This window comes from Castor canadensis, chromosome 5, assembly GCF_047511655.1.
Source record: "Castor canadensis chromosome 5, mCasCan1.hap1v2, whole genome shotgun sequence".
NCBI lineage: Eukaryota > Metazoa > Chordata > Mammalia > Rodentia > Castoridae > Castor > Castor canadensis.
The window spans coordinates 77,721,947-77,746,000 of record NC_133390.1 but is presented as its reverse complement, the minus strand read 5'-3'; the positions used below and the strand labels follow the sequence as shown (position 1 = coordinate 77,746,000).

The 24,054-nt window shown below is 36.5% G+C and overlaps 1 protein-coding gene across 2 annotated transcripts in view; it reads right to left on the bottom strand.

Annotated features, from left to right (window-relative positions):
• Nucleotides 1-23,317, bottom strand: part of Fgf12 (fibroblast growth factor 12) — a 556,448-nt gene extending 533,131 nt beyond the window's left edge. The window contains exons 1-2 of one of the 2 annotated variants that reach the window (XM_074073517.1): nt 23,180-23,317; nt 22,879-23,021 (exon numbers count right to left, since the gene is read on the bottom strand). In XM_074073517.1, coding sequence (XP_073929618.1) covers nt 22,879-22,891 — 13 coding nt within the window. In that variant the 5' untranslated portion in view covers nt 22,892-23,021; nt 23,180-23,317. The remainder of the gene's footprint in view (nt 1-22,878; nt 23,022-23,179) is intronic. The other variant, XM_074073519.1, reaches the window with a different exon arrangement.
• Nucleotides 23,318-24,054: the final 737 nt, after the last annotated feature.

Below are 24,054 nucleotides of genomic sequence, written 5' to 3'. Positions count from 1 at the left end.
AGGGATCTAGGACACATTTTAAAAGTTTCATAATTTTCAGCCACAAATCACCTACAATCAATAAACCTTTCTTAGCTACACTAGCAGAAAGTCATAGATCTGACAGAACAAGCCATCACCTGTGACACTTGGAAAGATGTGCATTTCCCAATGTTTCCTGAGTTTGACCTTCCAAATCAATTTTGTGTAATGACTGATCAAATCTATTGCATCTTTGATCACACAGTAAGTACTCAGAAAGAGTGCAGACAGATGGGAAAATCTGCCTGAATCTCAGGCCTGATAAAGACCTGGATATAAGATCTCTCTCCAGGACCCTCTTTGAGCTTCCAGTTTCTTATCTGTGGGATGACAGTTCTATAAGACAATTCTCGCATCTTTTGAGTCAGTTATTTCATTGTATCTAATCATTTCCATTACAAAACAAATGGGTGTGAGTCTCTTTCTCCAAAGGTAGCTGTGGAACTGAAAGATAACTTAAGTCATTATTTTATTCAGACACAAGAAAAGACAAAAACTCAATGGCGTCACTTCTCGTCGTAAGAGCTTTTTTATATGGAACTGCAGGTCCCTTCACTGTATTCCTGCTAGGCTCCATCACCTCAAAGCTAACACCAACATTACCAAAATCTCTCCTTTTTAAGTGAAAGGGAACACTACTGTGCTCTTTTTAAAATCACTTCAGTCTGAGGTGGTAATTAGCATATTTCCTGAGGTTTCTATTTTTCAGGTTAAGCAACTTCAATTCCCTTAACCTATCACTAAAGTGCTCATTTCATAGGCATACTCTAATTTTTACTAGGTTCTTCCAAATTGAAGAGCCCAAGAATGGACAGAATGCTTTTAAAATATGCAAATAATATAGAATATGACCAAAGATAGCATTCATGAATCCAAAAAATAAGACTTCTTGAAATATAATAAATTGCAGGCACAGTTATTGAAATTTAAGAACCACTATATTTAATGTGATCAACTATAATAAAGTTAGAATTTTACTTGGCAAACAAACCCAAATAGAGTCTTGTCACATCATAATAAAAAGTTACATTTCAGTTTTTAAAAATCCTTCACTGAAAAGAAAGCAGAGATGAAGCAACAGCTTTTCACTACCACATCTCTTTGTTTTATAGTGGAAATTTCTTAACATATTTGAGCAAATATATTATTAAAAGCATCTGAGACCACAAGAGTCATATGCCCCTGGAATGTCAGTAATAACAGTAGTAGTAACTTTGGCCACAGCATTGTTTTAGAAAGCATTCATGGAAAATACTGTGCTAAAAGCAAAACAGGGATCAATTTAATTTTAAGTATCCCCATATCAAATGGAGATCTATGTGCTGCCATCTTTACTCTGGCTATAGGATAGTGGCAAGGAAATTGGTCCAGGAGACCATGGTTACAGTCCTGGTTCTGTGCTTGAACAAGACTCTTCTTTTATGAAAATAACTTATAAAAATGTATCATATTAATTATCTGTAAAGTTAGGTTTTTCCTGTATATTTTTAGGGTATATATGATGGTTTGATATGCATACACATAGTGAAATTATTATGACAGTCAAGCCAATTAACATATTTATCATCTCATACAGTTACTTTTTATTCTGATAACAACACCTAAAATTTGCCTTAAGCAAATTTCCCGTGTACTATTCCAATATTATTAACTATAGGCTTCATGCCATGCTGTGAGGTAGATCTTCAATATTATTCAACTTTTTACCCTTTGACTTATTCCTACAACCTTCTACCTTCTGCCTTCTTGTAACCTAATTACCACCATTCTAAAAATACAAAAGTATTTTGACTTTTTAAAAACAATTCCAGGTATAAGAGAGCTCATGCAATACTTGTCTTTCTGTAACTGGCTTATTTTACATAGCATAATGTGATTGCAAATGGCAGGATCTCCTTTTTAAGACTGAATAGTATTCCATATATGTGTGTACATATATACAATGTGATATATAATATATGTATTTATGTATGTGTTATATATGTACATACATACATACAATAGAATACTACTCTATAAATATCTCACAACTATCCATCATCTGTCAGTGAAAATTTAGGTTGTTTCATGTTATCTACTATAAATAATGCTAGTTATCTAATTGAACTAATGCTTCTCACAAGCTATAGTACCATAAGTAAGATAAATTCACCTTGAAAAATATGCATGGAATTAAAAATGTACTTCACATAAGTTGAGAAGTTTCTCTTGGCCTTTTCATTTTAAAAGGGGTTGGCTATAGGATAAGATTCATACCCAAATGTAAAAAAAATAGCACAAATCAATTTAGGTAAAACTTTCAGAAATTTGAGAGTCGAGCAACCCACCTCTAACTTCTTAAGTAACAATACATCTTATCAATATTTTCTCTACATTATCAGTCTTCTGTCTTTCAGATTTCAACCTGATTTCCAAAAGACAGTATCTTGCTCTATGCCTACCAGAGTCCATATAATACTTAAAAAAGATAACATGTAGGAAAACATTTATAATCTATCAAGCATTTTAAAGATGCTATATTTTTCCCATTCCTTCTATCTCCTTACCAATTAATCTTTCTTTATTCTATATCATGGAACTGTGTTTTACCTTTCTAAATAATTTTATCACATGCTCTTTTCTACTAGTTCACCTATCCCTTAAATAGGAATTTTCTTACTTGTACATTTACAGCGCTTGGCATAGTGCCTGGGTTTTAATATTCATTTTGTTGTTGAACAAAGGAAAAGAAATATGGTCCAAGTAACTAGAGAATATCTCACAACAAAAATGAGCTTAAGTGTTGTAGGCATAATTTCTCATACAATATTTCATCTACTAATACTTAGCCTGTCTTTAAATATATACATTTTCAGATACAACTGAAGAATTGAATAGATAAATTCAATTAGTTCTTTTTCAGTGCTTAAAAGATTAAAATTATTTTCTATAAAATAATTCCTTAGAATTATATATCCAAATAATACTATTCAGGACCAGACTGGCAGACTTTCTTATTTAATAATCTAAACTTAATGATACCCTTAAATAAAAAAGTCTCCTTATCTAGACTTTTAAAAAATAGGTACACTGTACACATGTATAAAATAATCACAATGAACTCCTGTTATTATTAATGGACAATAAATCAAAAGAAAAAATATAGAAAAAGTGAAAATGTAGAAAACTATTAAAAATTTAAAAGCACACTCTTTAAAACTGGAAGTGAGTCTCTGAGCACATTCAGTTTAGCCCCTTCATACTACCATGATGCAATGGAGCATATGAGGTGAAGTACCTTTGCCAAGGTGTCACTAGCTGAGTACTGAACAGCACCAGGATGGACCCAAACCACCCAACACCCAGCCCAGAGCATTTGCTTCCTCCTTGTCCTCTCCAACTTATTCATCAGGAACTAACTCACCAATCAGAAACTACTGGGAATAGTCTGATCTTTATTAATAATAACTTGCTTTTATGTGGTACCATAGAGTTTACAAGCATTTTCCATAAAATCTCACCTTGAATCCTTCCCTGAACCCCAAAGACAGGACACCTACTTCTGCTTTCAACAAAGTCCTAGCAAGAAAAAAAGTGACAAATCAAGGTCAAAGAGCTAAACTTGAACTCAGACTTTCTTACTATAAGCCTAGTTCTCTATATATAAACATACAGCAATTTCTGTTCCAGAAATGCGATTGGTCAAAGTAAAAGAGTTATTCTACTTTATCCTCATTTGTATCCCACAAAGGTAAGATCCAAAGAGGCCTTTCCCAGAAACTTTGTGAAGAGTTCATGACACAGAGGCTGATTCTACAGAAACTTCAGCACTATCCAGATGAATAGCCCCTGTGAAAGCAGTAAATGAGTTGTTGCAGAGAAGGGCAGCCAGACACTGAAATGCACGTCCAGAAAAGTGATTTACACGTGGAGGACAAGAAAGCCCTTTATTACTCACTGACTTCAGCTCCCACTTTTGAGCTGAGGAAACAGAACCACCTCTCCTTCCACCCTCAGGAAATCCCAGACTCTCTTACAGATCAGAGGTTATGACAGCCATGGCTCCAGAAATGTCACCACTTTTACTGATATAGAAGTGTCATTGTTGGCACTCATAAAAGGTCACAAGAAGGACAATCTGTATCCAAGAGCCACAAAGGTGAGGGATGAAACTAAAGACAAGGCTTCACTTACAGTGAGGAGGTATCCAAAGATGGCTTCACAGAGCTGACAGGAAACAGCACATTCAGGCACTTAGGAAGGAGGAGAACCACAAGACTGGAGAGAAGGCAGATATACAAAATGATAATAAAGAATCATGCCCTCTCCATTGCACAGGATAAGGATAATGGAGAAGAGACAATTTTGTTTCTCATTTTTAGAATAACCAAAGACATTGCTTCTACCAAGGTAGAGGAAACAGTTTTCTAATGCCCAATCAGATTTCCCAGGAATGAGGATCCATGCACAGCAGGAAGTTCAGTCATAGCAAATAGGATCCATTATTTACAGGGCTATAGCTGAGTCTAGGTTGTGAGATAAGTGAGGTTTCACATTGAGGCATGTGTGCTACATATACATGTGTCATCCCTGAGTCTTTACACCTATGATATGGTAAAATGAACAATGAAAAGCAAGTACACCATTAACTTTCTATCATATACTTAGTATGTGACAAGTCATTTGGATTGAACAGAACAAGGACATAGTTCTTGCATTTACGAAGCTAACAGTGGAGAAAAGAAGCTATGACCTAAGGGACTATAGGACAGTGCCAAAAGAAATCAACACTGCAGGAAAGGCTCAAAGGGCCATGTGTGGAAAGACTATTCCACAAAGGAGGATTGAGAAAAGTTTCATTGAGAAAACTGCAACCATTTGTGCCTATAAAAAGTTTGTATACTTTGGGAAGATATAAGATGTCTTTCACATTGTTGTGGTTTTTCTTTTAATGAATAATGCATTAATGCTAGTATCATATTACTGATAAGGAACTGATAATGCATACTGTGTTTTCACAGTTCTTAGCTTCCCCAAATACAACATTTGCTAATCACTAAGTCATGAAACCATAAATTTAACAGACTACATCACATTCTTAAGTGTTCACTGAAGACAACAGTCCCCACCTCCCCAAAATGTTTCTGTTCTATGTTTATACATCTGTATGTGCTTTCAAGACAATGTAAACATGGAAACATCTCATAAATTTATTGCAAAATGGCATATCAAAGCTTCATTTGAGAAACTGTCCCCTGAATTTCCTGAGTGAATTTAAATTCAATCACTTCTAACCTGTCAGAATACAATGAGCCTGGTTCTTTCAGTTTAACCAACTTCCAAAGCAATGAGAACTCCAAGCCATTCTCTCTTTATGGCATTATTATAAGTCCTTAGAGTACTATACCTGTGTCCAAAGCATAGCTCCTTCTTTTAAATGACTGTTTTAAAAGGAAATTTCAGAGGATTTTTTTAATTAGTACTTCTAGATCTCTGAGTCACTGATTTATAAATTTAATCATATTAATAGATAACTGGACTTTAAGATAGGGGCTCAGTATTATTTAGTGGAAAGATCATTCTTTCCACTAAATATGAGACTCAAGAAAGCTGACTTTTCAGTCTTGACTTCACCAAGACTGAGTCACATTTTTCACCATCTTCATATTTTCCCAATTAAAATGAAACTAAATATCACTCCTAAAATCTTCTGGTCATAAAGACTCTATTACAGTACTGGGAAGTTACTAACTTTTCTAGTTACAAACTGACAAGGTAATTTTTCTGGGAAATCATTGCTTTAATAGTAAGAGCTGAGACTTATTTCCAAACATGAATTGTGAAGTCATACTTAATCATTCTCACCCCCTACAGCCTCTAGCACTTTGCTAACATTTCTATGACGCTATTTGCTATATTATATTCAGATTTGCCAAAGTCTTGCAATGTGCATGGCTCAGAATAAGTGCTCCATGGATGCCTGCCATGAAGAAGAATGAATGCATTTGTGTCAGAGGCAATTTTTAAAAACTACCCGGAAACAGGTACATGAAAAACTGCTTACCATCACTAATCACCAGGGAAATTCAAACCAAAACCAAAATGAGTTATCTCCTCACTCTGGTAAGAATGGGTATTATAAAAAAGAACAAAGACAGCAGAATGTAAAAATCAAACAATCAAAGAAAACCAACATGGAGGAAGTCCAAATGGCCAAATAACACATTAAAAAAATGCTCACCATCCCTGGCCATAAAGGAAATGCAAATCAAAACCACACTAAGATTCTACCTCACTCCTCTTAGAATTGCTACCACCAAGAACACCAACAACGACAAATGTTGGTGAGGATGTGGATAAAAGGAGCCCTCATATAATGCTGGTGGGAATTTAAGTTAGTGCAACCACTATGGAAAACAGTATGGAGACTTCCTAAAAAACTAAACATAGATCTGCCATATGATCAAGCAATACCACTCCTAGGGATATACCCAAAGGAATGCAACTCAGATTATTACAAAGGTACCTGCACACAGATGTTTATTGCAGCACTACTCACAATAACCAAGCCATGGAAACAGCCAAGATGCCCCACTACTAACAAATGGATTAAGAAAATGTGATATTTATACACAATGGAATTTTATTTAGACACAAAGAAGAATGAAATTTTGTCATTCGCAAGAAATGGATGGAACTGGAGAACATCTTGAGCAAAGTTAGCCAGGCTCAGAAGGCCAAAAATAACATGTTCTCCCTTATATGTAGATTATAGACCTAAAGCAAATGCAGTAATATTATTGGACATGGGTTACACACTAAGGGGAGACTGTGCATGGGAGGAATAGGGAAAGGGAAGGAAATCCAAAACTTGAATGTAGTTGATGTGCCTACTGTATAGAAGCAAATATAATAATCTTAAACTGGCAGAGGCCACTATGGGAAGGGGACTAGGAAGTAGTGAAGAAGTCTGGTAGAGATGAACCAGTATGAGTTGTAATTCATATATTCATGATAAAAACACTAATCTTTATCTCAAACTATCAAAATGCTATGTTTTTCTTATTATGTCTTATGTTTTCTCTTCAACAAAGTTGGGGGCAGGGGGACAATGTATACACATGCAAGTAAACATAAAAATAATAAAATAAAATTTAAAAAACAACAAACAAGGCTTTTGAAAACTAAAAGGCTGATGTCAGAAATTAAAGACAAAACCCAATAGAAAATTCAAAGGCAAATAGAGCATATCATCCAGAAAACAGGAAAAAGCAAGATATAGAAAAAGGAAAAATCAAACATATGAAAACTAAATCCAGAATATCAATAAGCAACAAGAGTCCCAGAAATCTGGAGACAATATAAAAAATAAAAAAGAAAAGAAACAGATAATGGGAAATAGTCAAGAAAACAATTCAATTTTTTAGAAATTAGTTTAAAAGTATTCTAGAATTAAAGAAGTAACCAATATAAATGGGCAAAAATGAAACCTCAAGAAGGTAAATAATTACAAATATTCAGAACCTTGGGAAGAAAGAAAAGATTCTACAAATTTTCAGACAGAAGAAAAATCAGGCATGTACAGAAAAATAAGGAATGAGAATAACATCAGACAAGAATAACAAAACTGGAAGAAAAGGGCATTGTAACGGCACCATTTAAATTCTGAAGGAAAAGTATTTTAAACCAAGAACTGCACACCTAGTCAAATTATTGTTCAAATATTAGGAAAGAATGAAGATATTTCCAGAAATGCAGATGCCCAGGAAATTTAACTACTATGTTTAACCTTTTCAGAAAGCTTCTGGAGAATGTATTTCACCAAAGTAAGTAAATGAACTAAGAAATAATAATACAGACGGTACAGAAAAACACAAAATCCAAAGAGAGAGATGCAGAGATTTTCCAGGGTGATGGGAAGGGAGATGCTAAATCAAACCAAAGCACAGGGCATAGAGGGAAAAGAGCACTTGCAGTGAGATTCCAAGGGACATTACTTCCAGAAGATGAACTTGATAAAACAGCATTTGAATGTCCTGAGATGAGATTCAAACAACTGACAAGGCATTAAATAGTGAGAAGAATGGAGAAAGTCAGGTAAATAAGATCAAGACAATTATCAACCACAGAAGAAACAAAATTCTAAGACAAAAAGTAAGGGATCATAGTTCAATTACACAATGGTAATTAGGTAACTAGTAAATACAGACCTAACCAAAACAACAATGTAACATTCCTAGAAAAATGGTAGGATGAACAGGATGTCCTTTGTGAGAATGGGATGATGGGAGTAAGTTTAAACTTCATTTTCTTGATGGATCATCAATTTATAAAGCTGAGAAACTGAAAGGCTTAAGAAGAGAATATTATACTGAAAAGAATTTCTCTGCAAAGAAAAAAATAGGGGATGGGAAAATGAACTGCTGTCTTTGATAGTACACTTTCTTTAACTGTGACAAAAATAACAAGTAAAAAATGAAAAAGGACAGGAAGGAATCACCTCAAGTTTTATGCACAAAGGATCAATTTTATGCTCAGAAGTATTTCTGCAGGAGTGAACATCACAGGATGTGACAGTGTGCTCCCCAATGCCCTCCATCTTTTATAAGACATGAATCAATGGTCAGTTGAGATCAAAAGAAGTTCTCAGATAAAGATAAAGATGTCCTTGCCATCATCATAAACCACTCTTTATGGTTATGTTATGAAAGTCATCTGCCAACCTTCATTTTCAAAATCTTGTTCATAAATCTTTCACCAGCCAGGCTGAGACCTTATCTACACAAGGTGCTATTCTAGATTTCAGCTACTGATTGTAGCTACCCAATCTGGTAGATGTGTCTCCCAAGAGCAGTACTAAAACTCTGATCCAAAAGGCATGTATTTGTGGGACTGCCATATTTTACAGCTCCGTGTTGAGTTACAATGAAAAGCTCTAACTGGAAGTCTCATATTTGGAGTTCATTTAAACAGTTAAGCAGAGTTGAGGATAGCTCAATGGTACAATCTGTGCCTAGTATGTGTAAGGCCCTGGGTATAATCCCAGGCACTACAAAAAAAAACCCAGAAACATGAATCCATCAAGCTCAACAAAAGCCCTTAGCTATGACTTTGAACCAGAGGTTCATGGAGACAGTTTTGAGATACGATGCTTAAAATACTAACTGCATCTTATTGAGTACCTACTACATGCTAGGCTGTGTGGTAAACACTTTCATATATTATCTCATCTAATCCTCAAAAGAACCCTATGAATTTATGTTCACTATGTAGATAGGAAAATCCAAGATTAGGGAGATTAGGAACCTTGTCCAATGTCTTCAACTAAGAAAAGGGCAGATAAAGATCAAAACTGGCATTAGGTTCAGATTTTATTGCAGCATTATTCATAATAGCTAAGATATGGAAACAGCCAAGATGCCCCACTATTGATGAATGGATTAGGAAAATGTGGTATTTCTATGCAGTGGAATTTTATTTAGCCACAAAGAAGAATGAAATTTTGTCACTTTCAGGTAAATGTATGGAAGTGGAGAACATCATCTTAAGCAAAGTTAGCCAGGTTCATAAGGCCAAAGCTGCATGTTTTCTCTCACATGTGGAATATAGACCTAATACAAATATAGCAATACTATGAAAGACAGGTCATACTACAAGGGGGGTCACATAGGAGAGGGGGAGGTAAAATAAAGAAGTTAAGAAGGTAAATATGGTTGATGCACTCTCTATTCAAGAATAAATATAGAATTTTTAAACCAGTCGAAACCACCATAATAAGGGGACTAAGGTAGAAAGAAGAAAAATAGAGGAGATGAACCAGATCAAGCTACAATACATATATACATGGAAGTGCCACAAGGAAAGCTATCTAAAATAGCAAAAATGTCTTTTTCTTTTTCTTTATTTCTTATACAAAATCAGAGAATAGGAGGGTGGAACAGGTCCTGCCTGGGAGAATTGGTACTGGTGTCAGGGAGAGGTAAGAAAATAGTGAAAAGGGGTGAATGTGGTGCAAACAGTGGGTACACATGTATGGAAATGGAAAAGTGATATCTGTTGAAACTATTCCAGGAATGAGGGAAATAAAGGAGAATGATGGAGGGGGTGACTTCAAGTATGATGTATTTGATATATTGTAAGAACTTTTGTAAATATCACAATGTGCCCCCACCCAGCACAACAATAAAAAAATTGGTATTGTAGCCTCTCTATCTTTTCTAAAGAAAGGTAGCCAGTTTCTAAGTACCTGTTTTTTTGGAAGGAAGAAAGAGAAGAGAAAGAAAAAGAAAAGCAGACAAAACTAAAGACTTCATCTATTTAGGAATAGAAGAACTTCATGTAAAACAATTGCAAAATGCATGAATATTAGTATTTGTCAAGTTTTGCTTTGTGATTATCATTCTGAGACCTGATAATAATTTATAGATGATCAAGGAATAATATTTTAAGCATGACACATCCCAAAAGATTCTTTGGGTCTTTTCCCTAGATTGCCAATATGTAAGTCTCAATGTTGGAATGTCAGGGAGTCCAGCGCCAAAAGTGAACAGAAGTGCAATACTATTCCATTAAGCAAAGGAAGTGTATTGTCCACAGCAGACATTGGCAGCAGTCATAGAGGGAAACACTGGATCACAGCATTTCCTCTGGCCACAGCAGTTTGCTTACAGGTATGCTTTGCTCTGCTCAGTAGATGTGTTCTTGAAAAGCTAGTGAGTAATTGAAGCTTCGTAAGTAGAATTGTATTCTAAGAGCCCCAGGAATCTGATTTTTTAAAGGATGATTACATTGATTAATATTTTTGCAAGGCAAATGAAATCATCACCTACATTCTATAATTTGTACCAGGCTTCCATACTTTGCCTCCAACCCTTCCATGATTCATCATTCACTGCATCCTGTCCCCATTCCTCTATGCATCATGAAAACAAGGACTTCATCTTGTTAAACTATATTCAGTACCTAGAACAGTAACAGTGCCCTGCACAACCAGTATTTGCTCTATGAATAAATCCTCCTATTCATTAATCTTTTCCTAGCTACTAATACATGTATACTAATGCCTCTGTGTCATTGTCTACTTTGTTCTGTTGGCCCAGAATGCTTTTCTAATGTTTTTGTTCTTTCCTTTCTGCAAAAGTGAGGTTCAAATTCTAACTTCTTTCCAGATTTAGAGTTCCTCTCTGTACTTCCACAGATTACATTTTGATATGAGGCATGGGAGTAAATGGTATAAACCTTATGCTATTCATTGGTTTCAGGTCTATAATACCTGGCAAGAGCAATCTACACAGGAGATACAACTATAAAAGTAAATTTTAATTTTAAATTTTCACTGTCCTTGCCAACAGTCAGTTCTTCCTAGGCTTCTTTTTGAGTATGTCTTTAAAAGCTGATTTGCGAGGTCTCCTTGAGGTCAAAAAAACTGTGTCACTTTTTATTTCTAGTCCCAATGTCAAGCAGTATGTCTGGCATAGATAAATGGCAACTGGATACCAAACATAAACCTTGTATGGAGTAACTAATTGGTGTGGTTGTGGGTAATGCTAGGGTTGGTTTTCTAGATGTGATTTCAATTACTCTTTTAGGTTATTGGCTTCCCTCATGAGAATGTTACCGCTGATCCCTTATTTATAAATAATCATAAACAAATATATCCATTTCTAGATCCAAAACCCAAGCAAAAGACAATCTTAAGCTAGGTTTACTGCACCATCCCTTCTTAAACTGTGATCCCCAGACTAAGCAACACAGCATCCTCTGGGAACTTGTTAGAAAAGCAAGCTCTGAGTTCCACTTCAGACCTACTAACTCAAGGACACCAGGGTTGGAGCCCAGAGATCTGTGTTCTCCCAAGCCTACAATTTATTATGATACACACTTAAGTTTGAGATCCCTGGGCAGAGGAGAGCTAATGTTTCCTAAACCTGCCCAACTATGTTAGCACTTTTGTTAAAATAGTCAAGTTCTCTCTTCTGAGGAAATTGGACTTCATTTTAAGCCAGACACTGTGAACAAATAAGTAAAATTCAGATTCAAATATCAATAGATTACCAATTGATGTCGCTACTCTTTATTTTTATGGTGTGACTTACACAGTGTATCTTAACTATTGTTTTAAATTACATCATAACTGCATGGCATTCTATTGATTCTAACCAGAGAAAAGTATATGAAATACAGCTAAGCAAGATAAAGAAGAAAATGAGAATGGCAAGGGCCAACAGCCTTAAGAAATGGAGGAATATTACCAATTTTAGACCAATTACAGCTGGTGTCAAAGTAGAGTGAAGAAGCAGTGATAGGGGAAGGAAGGAATATGGTGTTGTGATTAAGAAAAAGATTGGCTTCCAGCATCATGTAAAAATCTTGTCATTAACTGGCAACATTCACACATAGCAGTGTAAAGGATACCAAGAGCTCCATCTTCTGCACTGAGGGGTTAGCACGATGATAGGTACTTTAATGCAAAAATTCATTCTCACACAAAAATAGAGAAATTAGTAGACCTAAGAGCCAGATGATAAAAACAACAACACATGTTATTGTTGAGTACTGAGTTTATGCTTTTTTCTTTATATGTTTTTCCTAATTTGTCACATGAATTTGGAAATTACAAATTAGGAAGTAATGACATGGAAATAGTTCTTTCCCAAGTGACATGAATTAAGAAGTTGCTAATGTCCTGTGATCTTTCTACCACACCATTGAGTTTCCCAGATGAGCAAGACAACTATTCAGGGTGAAAGTTAGAAAAGAAAGCTGCAACCCTACGCTTAATTAAGTTCCTGAAGTTAAAAACCAACATAGGCACATAAGAACACTAAATTTTTTCTAGAACTCACCTGACAGCAAGCAGGAGCTGCCATATTTCCCAAGTTTGGTTCTCATTGGCTCAAGCTTTAGGTGACAATACAGCAGGATTTGATGTCCTGAAGATTAATAAAATCTTCATATACAAAGCTGGACTGGTTTGTCAGTAACAAAGAAAGTTGCTTGGCATACCAGAACAGAGCAAAGTATGCCTTTGATGTAAAGTAATGGTTAAGCTCACAGACTCTGGAGATAGTCCGTCACTTATGAACTGTGTGACCTGGGCAAGTCATTTAACATCACATAGTAATGAGTTTCTCAGTTCCTAAACTGGGGTGACAATAGTGTCTGCCTTATTGGACTGTTATAAGGATTACATGAGTCAATATATGTAAAGTACAGTGTCCAGTGCCTAGTAAAAGCTTACAGAACCAACATTTCTAAAGACTCAGTTATCTCTCAAATATCTTCTCAATATTTGACATGAATAAAGCATGAAACCATGAGGCATGAAGAGATTTGCAGAAGGTTAAGCAAATTCATTTAACAGAGCCCCAAAACCTAGTGTTACCATGCTTTATTGAAAAAAACTGCAATAAAATATTGATAAAAGACTTGAAAAAGTCCATTCAGAATTCTATCATTACAAAAATAATACCAGTTGCATATTACAATATATTATTTGTCCATGGAAGTACAAATTTTATATTATTGTAATCATTGCATATATACACATACACTGTTTTTCATAATTACTGTGATATCACAATATGATTTTAACTTATGTTCATAAATATGTTCATGACTGTTAAATAGTTTTACTTTTTCATTCTTTGCATAATCAAGAAATTCAGCTTCTTAATTATGAAATGCTTAGCTTTTGGATCCCTTTCATCTGGAAGCCAAAAATGCTTTTCCATCTCAAATGTCCAGCAGACAATCAAGCACTGGAAGAAATAGTTATTGGTTTTTAAATTGTTTGAAGACAAAAAGAACTAAGTGTATTTAGTTTTGAATAATATATTACTATGACTGAAAACTAAAAGAAAATCAAATCTTTCTATAATGTCAGTAAAACACTCAGCTTTGGACTGCCTGACGTTATTGTTACTTCTTTCCTTTTTTGAAGCAAGGAGATGCTGTTTAGACCAGAAGAGAAAAGACATCATATCCACCAAATCAACTTCACATATGACTGATACATAAATAAACTAATCTTATTGTAAAGAGGACAGATATGAGGGTGCAAAAAGATGTTATAAAAAACATTATGTACAATCTGCTGAACAAAAATGGTATCAAATTAGCCAGAGATAGGAGGGAAAGAGCAGCAGCTAACTATAAATCATGAAACAAAACACATTCACTGTGTTCCCAACATAAATACTCCACAAGTGCTGATTCTCACAGTCTCAGAAATGCAAAGAAGTTTGTCCCTTATCCGTCTCTGCTTCACAGAAGAACAAGGCCACAGAAAGAAATGACCAGCTCAAACTCACATAATGAATTGGAGCAGGAATCAGAACTCAAATTCAGCCTCTCTAGATTTCTAAGCCTGGTCTTTCCTACAAGGCCTCTGCAGCTGCACATCAATGCAGATGTGCACCTATGACCTATCTGTGGCCACAATTATGCCACATAAAAATTCAACTAAAGATTTCTCCTTACTCTTAGTACTTCCTCACTCAGAATGAAATCACTTACTTAACCCAGCTACAAGCCCAACAATTTTAGTCACATAAGTCACAACACTGAATGTTTGATTGAAACATACAGTGGATACTTAAATTTGATGTGGTAATTATGACTACCATGTTTTATTTTCTATAGAAGTATAAGGTTCGAAACAGAATACAAACAAATTGAAAAAGTAAGTTTCTTTATAATAATAAAGTAAGAAGAAAACAAAGAAAAACAGAAGAAAGAGAGAAAAAGGAAGGAGGGAGGGAAGGAGGGAGGGAAGGAAGGAAGAAGGGAGGGAGAAAAAATAGAGAGGGAAGGAAAGAATGAAGAAAGGAAGGAAAGGAAGGAAGGAAGGAAGGGAGGGCAGGAGGGAGGAAATGAAGGAAAGGAAGTAAATCAAGCTTAGAAGGAAGAGATATTTCCCAAAGTTCCTTCATAGAAGAACAGAGGAACCAAACCTGAACCCAGGCTTTCTGGTATCTGATATGTTACTACTAGTAGTTTCAGTCCATCAGAGAGTTCACCATGGCTCTGTGTATCAACCCAGTATATAATCTCAGCATCTCACCAGTATGATACCTCAGTTTGAAAAGCTCAGTCTTAGAATAGCAAACATACTCATACTCAAGAAATACCACTTATTGAACCAATAGGCCAATTATCTTATTTTGAAAGGTTGATGGTAATTAGTCCATGCCAATGCTTTGGCTGCCTATCTTCTCTCTGCATTATTGAAGATTTTCCTGTATTTGCATCATCAGTTTGCTTTTCATGCTGATGTTGATTCAAAGTCTATAGATAAAGAGTATAATGCCATCTCATTTTGAGTTATTTGAGGCTTGAAAATCAAGAATGATTTACATTACAATCTTTATCCTTGATACACAACAACTATTTCTTCTTTAAAGAAAGAAGTAAGCCATGAAATAAGGGCAAAATAGTTTCTGCTGGGTATTGGGGGGGGGGAGAGGGAGGGGGAGGAGTGGGTGGTAAGGGAGGGGGTGGGGGCAGGGGGGAGAAATGAACCAAGCCTTGTATGCACATATGAATAATAAAAGAAAAATGAAAAAAAAAAAAAAAAGAAAGAAGTAAGCCATGAGGGTGGGGGGGGGAGGGAGGAGACATGGGGCAGGGGGGAGAGATGGCCCAAATAATGTATGTACATATGAATAAATGAAGAAAGAAAGAAAGTAAGCCAAATTCAATTTTAAATAGTGTTGGAAATATTTAAAATATTTTGAAATGAAAGATGAGCTTTTGGAGAATATCTAATTTTAAACTTTCCAGATTTCAAGAATACATTGATTATATAGCAAATTTTTTGTAATTATCTTATTTATGTAGCATTAAAACCCAATTTAGTATGCGAATAAACTTAAGAGTAAAAAAGTCTCAATATGTTGAGATTTTTCAGGCTCTAAATTCCTCAAAAGAAATTTTCCAATTTGCCTTATATTGAAGTTCATTCAAGTTGCTTGATGCTTATCCGTTTTTGAGGATCTAAGAAAAACCTGATTGTTTCATATGGGTGATGATTGTAGGAACTAATAGGGTAGGAAAGATCAGGGCAAAAACCTAACCACAGACTAGTAACTTCTTTCATTTCTTTTTTGGAGTTTATTGCCCCTTTCAATGAGCTGTGCTCTCTGAATACCTGGTGATGAGGTTTGTTTCAAGTAAAAATCCAGGTAGAGTATTTGCTAGAGAAAAAAGAAAATCTCTGTGAAGGGGCAACAGGTGTCCTTTGGGATTCCTGCCAAGGTACTGTCAGTTACATACATCACAGCAACTAAGTATCAGAGCTTTTCTGGGTGGGAGTCCCACATTCCCAAAGACAAGGAGAAGGGCCTGTTTCAAAAAGTAACTGGAGAGATGAAAAGACTAAAATTAGAACTATAGACACAGACCCTGGGGGAAAAAAATCCTGCCATGTTCTACATGCAAGAATGCTAATAAGAGACAAAGAAGATGATGTTGGGGGAAATGGCATGTCTTCTGAACCTCAGATTCTCAACATCTATTTTATATAACTATTTTCTATCCCAAGCCTGTAGTGCAGGAAATAAGTCTTTCTTCTACATATACACTCTCTTTAACACTAAAGACAGTGATAGTAAAAAGGCATGCCCCAGGCAGGAGCCCTGCAGTGTTTCTGAGTAAGGACACAGATACATGTTAGGGTTTCACAGAAATTACCCTGTAGCTTGCCTAATTTCTAGAATACTTCTTAAATAGTTCAGTGTGATGTATATCATGGAGTACCCAATGGTTCCGGATTCAGAACCATTGCTGGTGAACAAAATTAACAGTCTATATTTTTAACCTTCTTTAGGCTTATGACCCAACATATCTCTATCCCCAACCCACAAAACATTATGCATCAACAATAGAAACAAATTCAGGTATTAAAGAAGTTATAATAAAAAATGTAGGATAAAGATTGGGGTGTATCTCAATGATAGAACAGGTGCTAAACGTGAGTGAGGCCCCAGGTTCAATCTCTAGCACCAAACAATAAATGTGTAAATAAAGTAGAATAAGCACAAAAGAACACCCTTTTGGCAAATTAAAAGTCTTTGTGGAAAGCAATGAAGATAATTTGTTGAGTGCCTATGCAATATACTTGCTGCTAAAACTACAAATATGGCAAAGGATCGATTTGTTCCCTCCAGGATCTCCAGTCTAGTGAAAACACAAACACAGCTAATAAGGATGAAAGTCAGACTGTGGTTTTAAAGAACTCTCAATGCTTTGGTAGTATAAGTTTTCTTTCATAATCATGATATTATTATATGAGGATTGAGATTGGTAAAATAAATCTTAAATTACAGAGAAACAAAAGTGAGTTGTTCATCACCCAGTCTTTCTGAGCCTTTGTTTTGTTGTCTATAAAATGACAGGGAGATAATATATATTAAAATTCCATTGTAAAAGTATAGAATAGTCTCATGAATGTTATTTATAGTTGTTAATATGTGATAAATCAGAAAACCCTATTAATGAACTCAATAAATCATTATTGGTCACAAAACACCTATTGAATAGTGTGAGTACTTCATAAGTTAACAGGAATAAAAAAACAGGGATAAGGGAATGGTAAATAACTCTATGGCAACCCTTGCAATCATTATTGAGGCTAACAAGCCTTGTAATAACAACCTCAGTCAGACAATAGGTTACTAGTTGTGTAGCTGGTCAGTTGGAACAACTTTTAGAGTAGATACAGAATTTGAGTTCAAATGTTCTCCCTCACAGCGATTTTGTTTAAAGAAACCAATGAGGAAATAAAAGGAAGGCATTGTGGTTGAGGAACATTAAGTCCTCTTTGGTGGTCTTTAATCATAAGACTATATATTCTAGCCTCATGGGCTACCTACAGAACTCTAAAGGATGAATAGAGAAGACAAATACAATGTTAGAAATCCACAGCTCTTGAGCCTGTTCATGGATCTCTAGACTGCAAACTTCTAGAAGGCAAATCAGTAAACTACATCTCTATCTTGCACAGAAAACAATGTGGTAAATCAGTGAGCATTCTGAATTAAATAAACTGAACTTTCTTTAATATTTAAAAATTGTGAGACCCACAGAAGAAAAGTGGTTTGCCCTAAATAACACCATTAGAGATGGGGTAAGAGTCTGGCTCTCCTATGCCCAGTGCCTATTCTATGACATGATTTCACTGCATTATATTTTACTTAACCGAACACAATGGCCTCTGTGTTATGTTGTTGCTTATCACTCTTGGGTTCTGCTAACCCAAGGAGGGCATAGGCATTTCTTTTTCTCTTGCAGGGTGAACCATCCTATATTCAGAGAAATGAAGTACCTTAAATATGTTGGTTTGTGCCCCAGGCTGGACTCTGATGACTGAGACACCCAGAACAAGCAACTGAATCTTCATAGGGAACACATGTGCATGTCTCTATTGAAAAAGTGGGTCAGGTGTCTGCCTTCTATGTTCTAGGGTGAAACTAATCTTTCAGGGAGTCCTCCTGATATCCAAACTTCTTAAATCTCTCCCAATTTACAATGTTCTGGATTCATGAACATGGTATTAGAAACTAATTAAGGCTACTCAATTCAACATATAAAAATTTGAGTCCCTATTATGTAAACTAAAGCATTCTTCCTGAGATAGATATGGTAGGGCTGTTAGTGGTTCAGATTATGCCTACAAGAAGACTAGTCCATTAGTTGGAGATGACAGAGTGAGGTCTGTAAGATAAAGGATTGCATTTGAATTTTCTGTTACATTTTCAGAATTGAGCAAATTGGGCACATAGCAGGTGCTCAGTAAATACATGTTTTAATAAAGAACACAAAAATTACAATGCTGATTGTAAGAAAAGTATATGAAAGACAAGCAAGTACTTAAGTCATATAAAATATACCTTTGAAATAATTTGAGTCAGGTGTGTGCCTGTAATCCCAGAACCCAGGAGGCTACAAGTGAGGAGGAACATGAGTTTGAGGCCAATCTGGGCTGCCCCATGAGACCTTATTTCAAAAAACTCTGTGTGTGTGTGTGTGTGTGTGTGTGTGTGCGCGTGCGCGGGCACATATAAATTTGGAGAAAGAAACGGTATCAGGAAAGATACTATTGAACAAGGGATATGTCAAATGAATTTTTTTTAAAGTTGAACAAAGACATGTAACGATGCATTCAATCTGTTAAGATGTATCTTGAGTTAAGTAGTCTAGTATCATCACACTGCTATGGACTAAGAGCAGGATTTATCAAAAATTCAAAATGAACTTAAACATTTAAATTTAATTGGGATCTGAAAGTAACTGGTTTGAGTAGGAACAGAGAGGACACTTAAAAGTGAGTCTGTTTTCTGTTCTAACTGTGATTCAGAGAATCTCATTTCTACTCTTTCTAAAAGCAACCAGATGACCAAGAACGTGACCAGGTATCCATTGCCTCTGTATTGATTACTCAGATGATTCAAATCATCTCTGCTGAGGTATTTCTCAATTACAATCAGTTCCCTAACATTTGGACTAATGCTTCTTAAACTTCAGTATGCATACAAATAACCATCAGGTCTTGTTGAAACGCAGATATGAGTTAGTATGTCTGGGGTAGAGACTAAGATTCTGTACTTCTAACAAACTCCCAGATGGCACTAATGCTCCTGCTTTGTAGATTACCAACTGTAAGAGCCAAGATCAATGGTTTTCCATTAATTTCACTTGGGGAGCTATTTAAAAATACCTATGTCCAGGTCCCACCCCAGAACCAATTAACCCAGAATCTCTAGGGGTGTGTCGTAAGCATCTTTACATTTGAAAAGCTCTGCAGGTGTTTCTACAGGTAATAGGCCAACAGATCCGGAATGTAGCTAAACAAAGAAAGATGTGATAGAGGGAGGAGAGGACGAAAGAGAGGAGAGAGACAATATGATTCGAAATCCATGCTTTTCAAACTTTAATGTGCATATAAATTATCTAAGGATTTTGTTAAAAATCAGATTCTAATTCAATAGGCCTAAAGTAAAGATTAATATTCTGGAGTTCTAAAATCTAGTCTGCAAACCACCTTTTGATTATCAAGAGACTAAATAAGGGGTTCTCAAACATGTTGTCCCTGGAGACATTTTTAAGAATACCTATTAAATTGTCCCACTCCAGCATTCTAATTTAATTAGTGTGTGGCATGACCCTGAATGAGGATGTTTAAAAGACAAGATAAGTGATTCTAATGTGCAACATAGTTTGTGAACCACTGGTCTAAATACCAATACTATAAGCTACTTAAGAATTTCAAATCCTAGATACCTGCAAGGTACAAATTCTGCCAAAGTTCCTTAGACTGTACACCAACTCAAACCTAGCAGACAATATTAATTACCCTGGTGCATAAAGATCACTGAAATTGATCAAGAAGTGATCTATTTTCCTCTTCTCTTTCCCCTAGATGACAGGAAGTGATATAAAATAAGAATATATAAGGAAGCAAAAGGAATTGATCTTATTTGTAAATAACTAAAGTCCAGCTTTCTGGATACTCTGAAGGAGTACTCTAAGGAAGGTTTTCAAGCTAAAAGTAATGTGAAGGTTGTCAAGTGCAATTGACAAGATTCACAGTTAATCAAATCACTAGGATTTTTCTGGGATGGAGATTTCTTGCCCCTCAATTGAATCAAGCAATGATTCCTTGACACTATCTAAAAATAGCCTCTGGTAGGAAAAAAAATTAATTGGAAATGCCTTCCTAGAATTATATTTGAATCTACTGAGGAAAGAAGTTTTTACATAGCATAAAATGTGAAAACTACACCAATTAGAATAGACTATAGATGCAAACTCCTCCAACATACTATTTTCCTTCTAGAATAAAAATTTCAAGTTAGCTACAATTTTTAGCTGTGCCATTTGTATCAATTTAGAAAGTGAGGCCAGTGTATAAGTAATTCACTATTTTTAATGTGATTGCTTATCAGCTTTGTCAATTCCAGGAATTAACCTGCATAAAGACTTTCATCTGTTGTCCCAGGCAATTATGAGTTCTCTGCAAAATGACCACACTATTGGCTTGTGGCAAAAGTCTTCATTGCTTTTGTGTCAGAACTGCAATCCACTATATCACTGCTGTCTGGATTGACATAGAACTTCTAGCCTGATCCTTCTAGACCTATTCCTGAGATTCTTTCTCCTTTCTAAATTCCCAAGACTGGCAGCATGGCTGGAACTCTACTGTTATCAATCGGAGATAGAAACTACCTAGAACTCCAAGTGTGGCATATAGCATATTTTATAGGCAATAAAGGAAAATAAAGATTATTGCTGAGAAATACATCCTCATTTTATAATGGACCAAGAATTTAGTGTATAAATTAGAAGCAAAAATATTATCATGAAACCTTGCCAAATAATTGAACTTAATGACCAATACCAGGCATCATCTAAGCACCTGGTATTTCATAGTAAAATGATACTCTCTCTTTGTGTTGTTAACCTTATGATCTAGAAATGTTTGATCAACTAGAATAGTACAAACCTTAATGAGTTAAGGAAGATTGGCTTTTCATTTTAAAATGGATTCTATGATAGAGTAAATAACCTCATGCACATTTATAGACATTAATCCTCTCATATATGTACATCATTGTCAGACATGAAAATGCCCATCAATGTATTATAAGAATGATTTGTTTAAACTAAATATTGCCAGCTAGTTTTAATATACATTAGTTCAGTTATTTCCATGCTATAAATGCTCACCTAGTTATAAATACATAAAACCTAACTAAATACTTTAAATAACCTTATTGAATATATAGATGTATCACTGAAAACTCCAGTTTTATTAATTAGCCCAGAAATAGGTAACTCACCACCACTCCCTGATCCTAAGTACATTGCCACAGTGACTGACATTCCTGGTTAAAAATAAAACCTGTTTCAAATATAGCTTCCCGAGTTCTGGGTAATGAATATAGTTTCATAAAAGTTGACATCATTTCTCTGATTTCACCAGAATTAAACACTTCCAATATTCCTACTGGCTATCTGACCATGTCACTCAAGGCTCTCACAACCTGGTGGGCATTTTAAGGAGGGGGAAGTAAGAAACCTGCATACATGGGGTTAAATCCAAACGATATCCAGTCTTACAATTTTATCAGTCATTTTGTTTATATGTATTTAATATGCCAACCACAACTTGATGTTTGCAGTTCTTGTACCAGCTGGTGTGTGTTCATTATGCAGATTTGCTTATGGGGAGAATATGAATATATACGTGTCCAGAACTAGTAAATGCATCATGCTTGAGATCCAAGCAGTACTCCGATACATTGTGCTTCTTAGAGGTCAGTTCCAACGCACGCTGTTTCAAATAGACCCAAATTTTCAGCTGATATATATTCAAAATGCAGTAAGATGTGGTCATACACATCCAGAAATACCACGTTCATGAGGTGGGGGTGGAGAAATGAAAAATTTTTTAGCAATGCATTATTGGATATCAGATACCAACGTGCCTGTCAGAAATCCTAAAACAAAATATCTTTATTTGAGCCCATCCATTATACAGAAAAGAAACTGGTTTACCAACACATCTGTCTTCCCCCTCCATTTTGGGAGGGACTGTTCTCCCGCCACCACCACCACCCCCCGCCCCTGAAAAAAAAACACCACTCATCACACTTCACTACGCAACTGATGGAGTATTAAACACTGGCTTCCAAGCTGTGGGAGTTAAAAAGAAGTGGCCTTCCTGCCACACTTGCCGGTGCTGCAACGGACATAGCATCTCCTCCTCCTATCGACCTAGTATGATGCTGGCTCCGGAGCACTGCAGTACCCTCGCTGAGGACTGCCCTGGCCACACGCACATGCAGGTGGAAGTCCCCCGATGGGGGAGCCACATACCTTTGCTCTCCATTTCGGTCCTTTTCGAGTGCTGGGAAGTTCAATGGAAGTTGGCCGGAAGATGTGGGCCCGCTTCAGATTCCCAAATCTGGGAAGCCAATCTGATGATTTCGCCTGTACTTCCTTCCTTCCCTTCAGGCTTCCTGAAAGATGGGATTTCTTAAACCCTGAAGCTGCAATCAGCCACCAAAGGACACTTAGCAGCAGCAGCAGTAGATTGCCTCTACAGGGGTTAGGTGGAGACGCGCATCTGATACTGAAATGCATGCATGGTGCCTCTCAGAATTTTTTTTTTTCTTACCTGGGTCTGGAAGCTGCAAGCAGGAGCTGTCCTCCGAGCGTGGTGCTGCAGGTGTAGTGACAGATCATCCCACTTTGCTCTCTCTGGATGTACAGCAGATTTGCATGGGCGCTGGCACGCATGCGCAGGGCGTCCCCCCCTCCCCTTCTGGCCACCTCCCGCTCCCCCGCCCCCCTTGGTTTAGCTCCCCGATACGGTCCTCAGTTATCCCAGCTGAAGAGCTGTAGCATTCGGTCAGAGGGCATAGCTGCTAAAAATAAACGCCGGACCGGATTTTCCTCTGCAAACTAGAAAAATGGATTTGGATTGGAGCTGGGCATCAGCCCCAGCCGATTTTCCAGGATGGATTCCTGAAGCTTGGAGGAGGCTCGAGTGTCTGAGCTGGGCACCGTAATTTTCCCGAAGCAGAGGGAAGTGAGGAGGGATTTACAAATCCTGCTTAGGAGTCACGATCGAGTTTCTCCTCCTGGTTGCTGCGTTTACTTCTCAGGTGCCTGCCTCACCACCCCCCTCCAACCCCCCAGGAACTTCCTATTTCTCCTTCCATGCGCTTGTTTTGTTTTGCTTTTTCGAGGTGGAGTAGCAGCCGTCCTGGAGCTGTGGACGGTTACTTAGGATTCTCCTTTTCTTCGCCTCTCGGACTCGGTGCTTCCGTGCCTGCCTGCCTGCCACCCTTTGGCCTCCACCCCGAAACTGTTCCATGAGCAGACTCCTAGGCTTCCAGAGTTCCCCAAACAAAGCCACTGGGGATATTTTGAGGTGCTCTTTCCAACCAAGCTGCAAAGTCCCTAAAGGTGGAGAGGCACCTTACTGATAAGTACTTTAAAATGGAAAAGGTAATCATTCTTACCAAGCAGCAGAGGAAGCATTTTTTT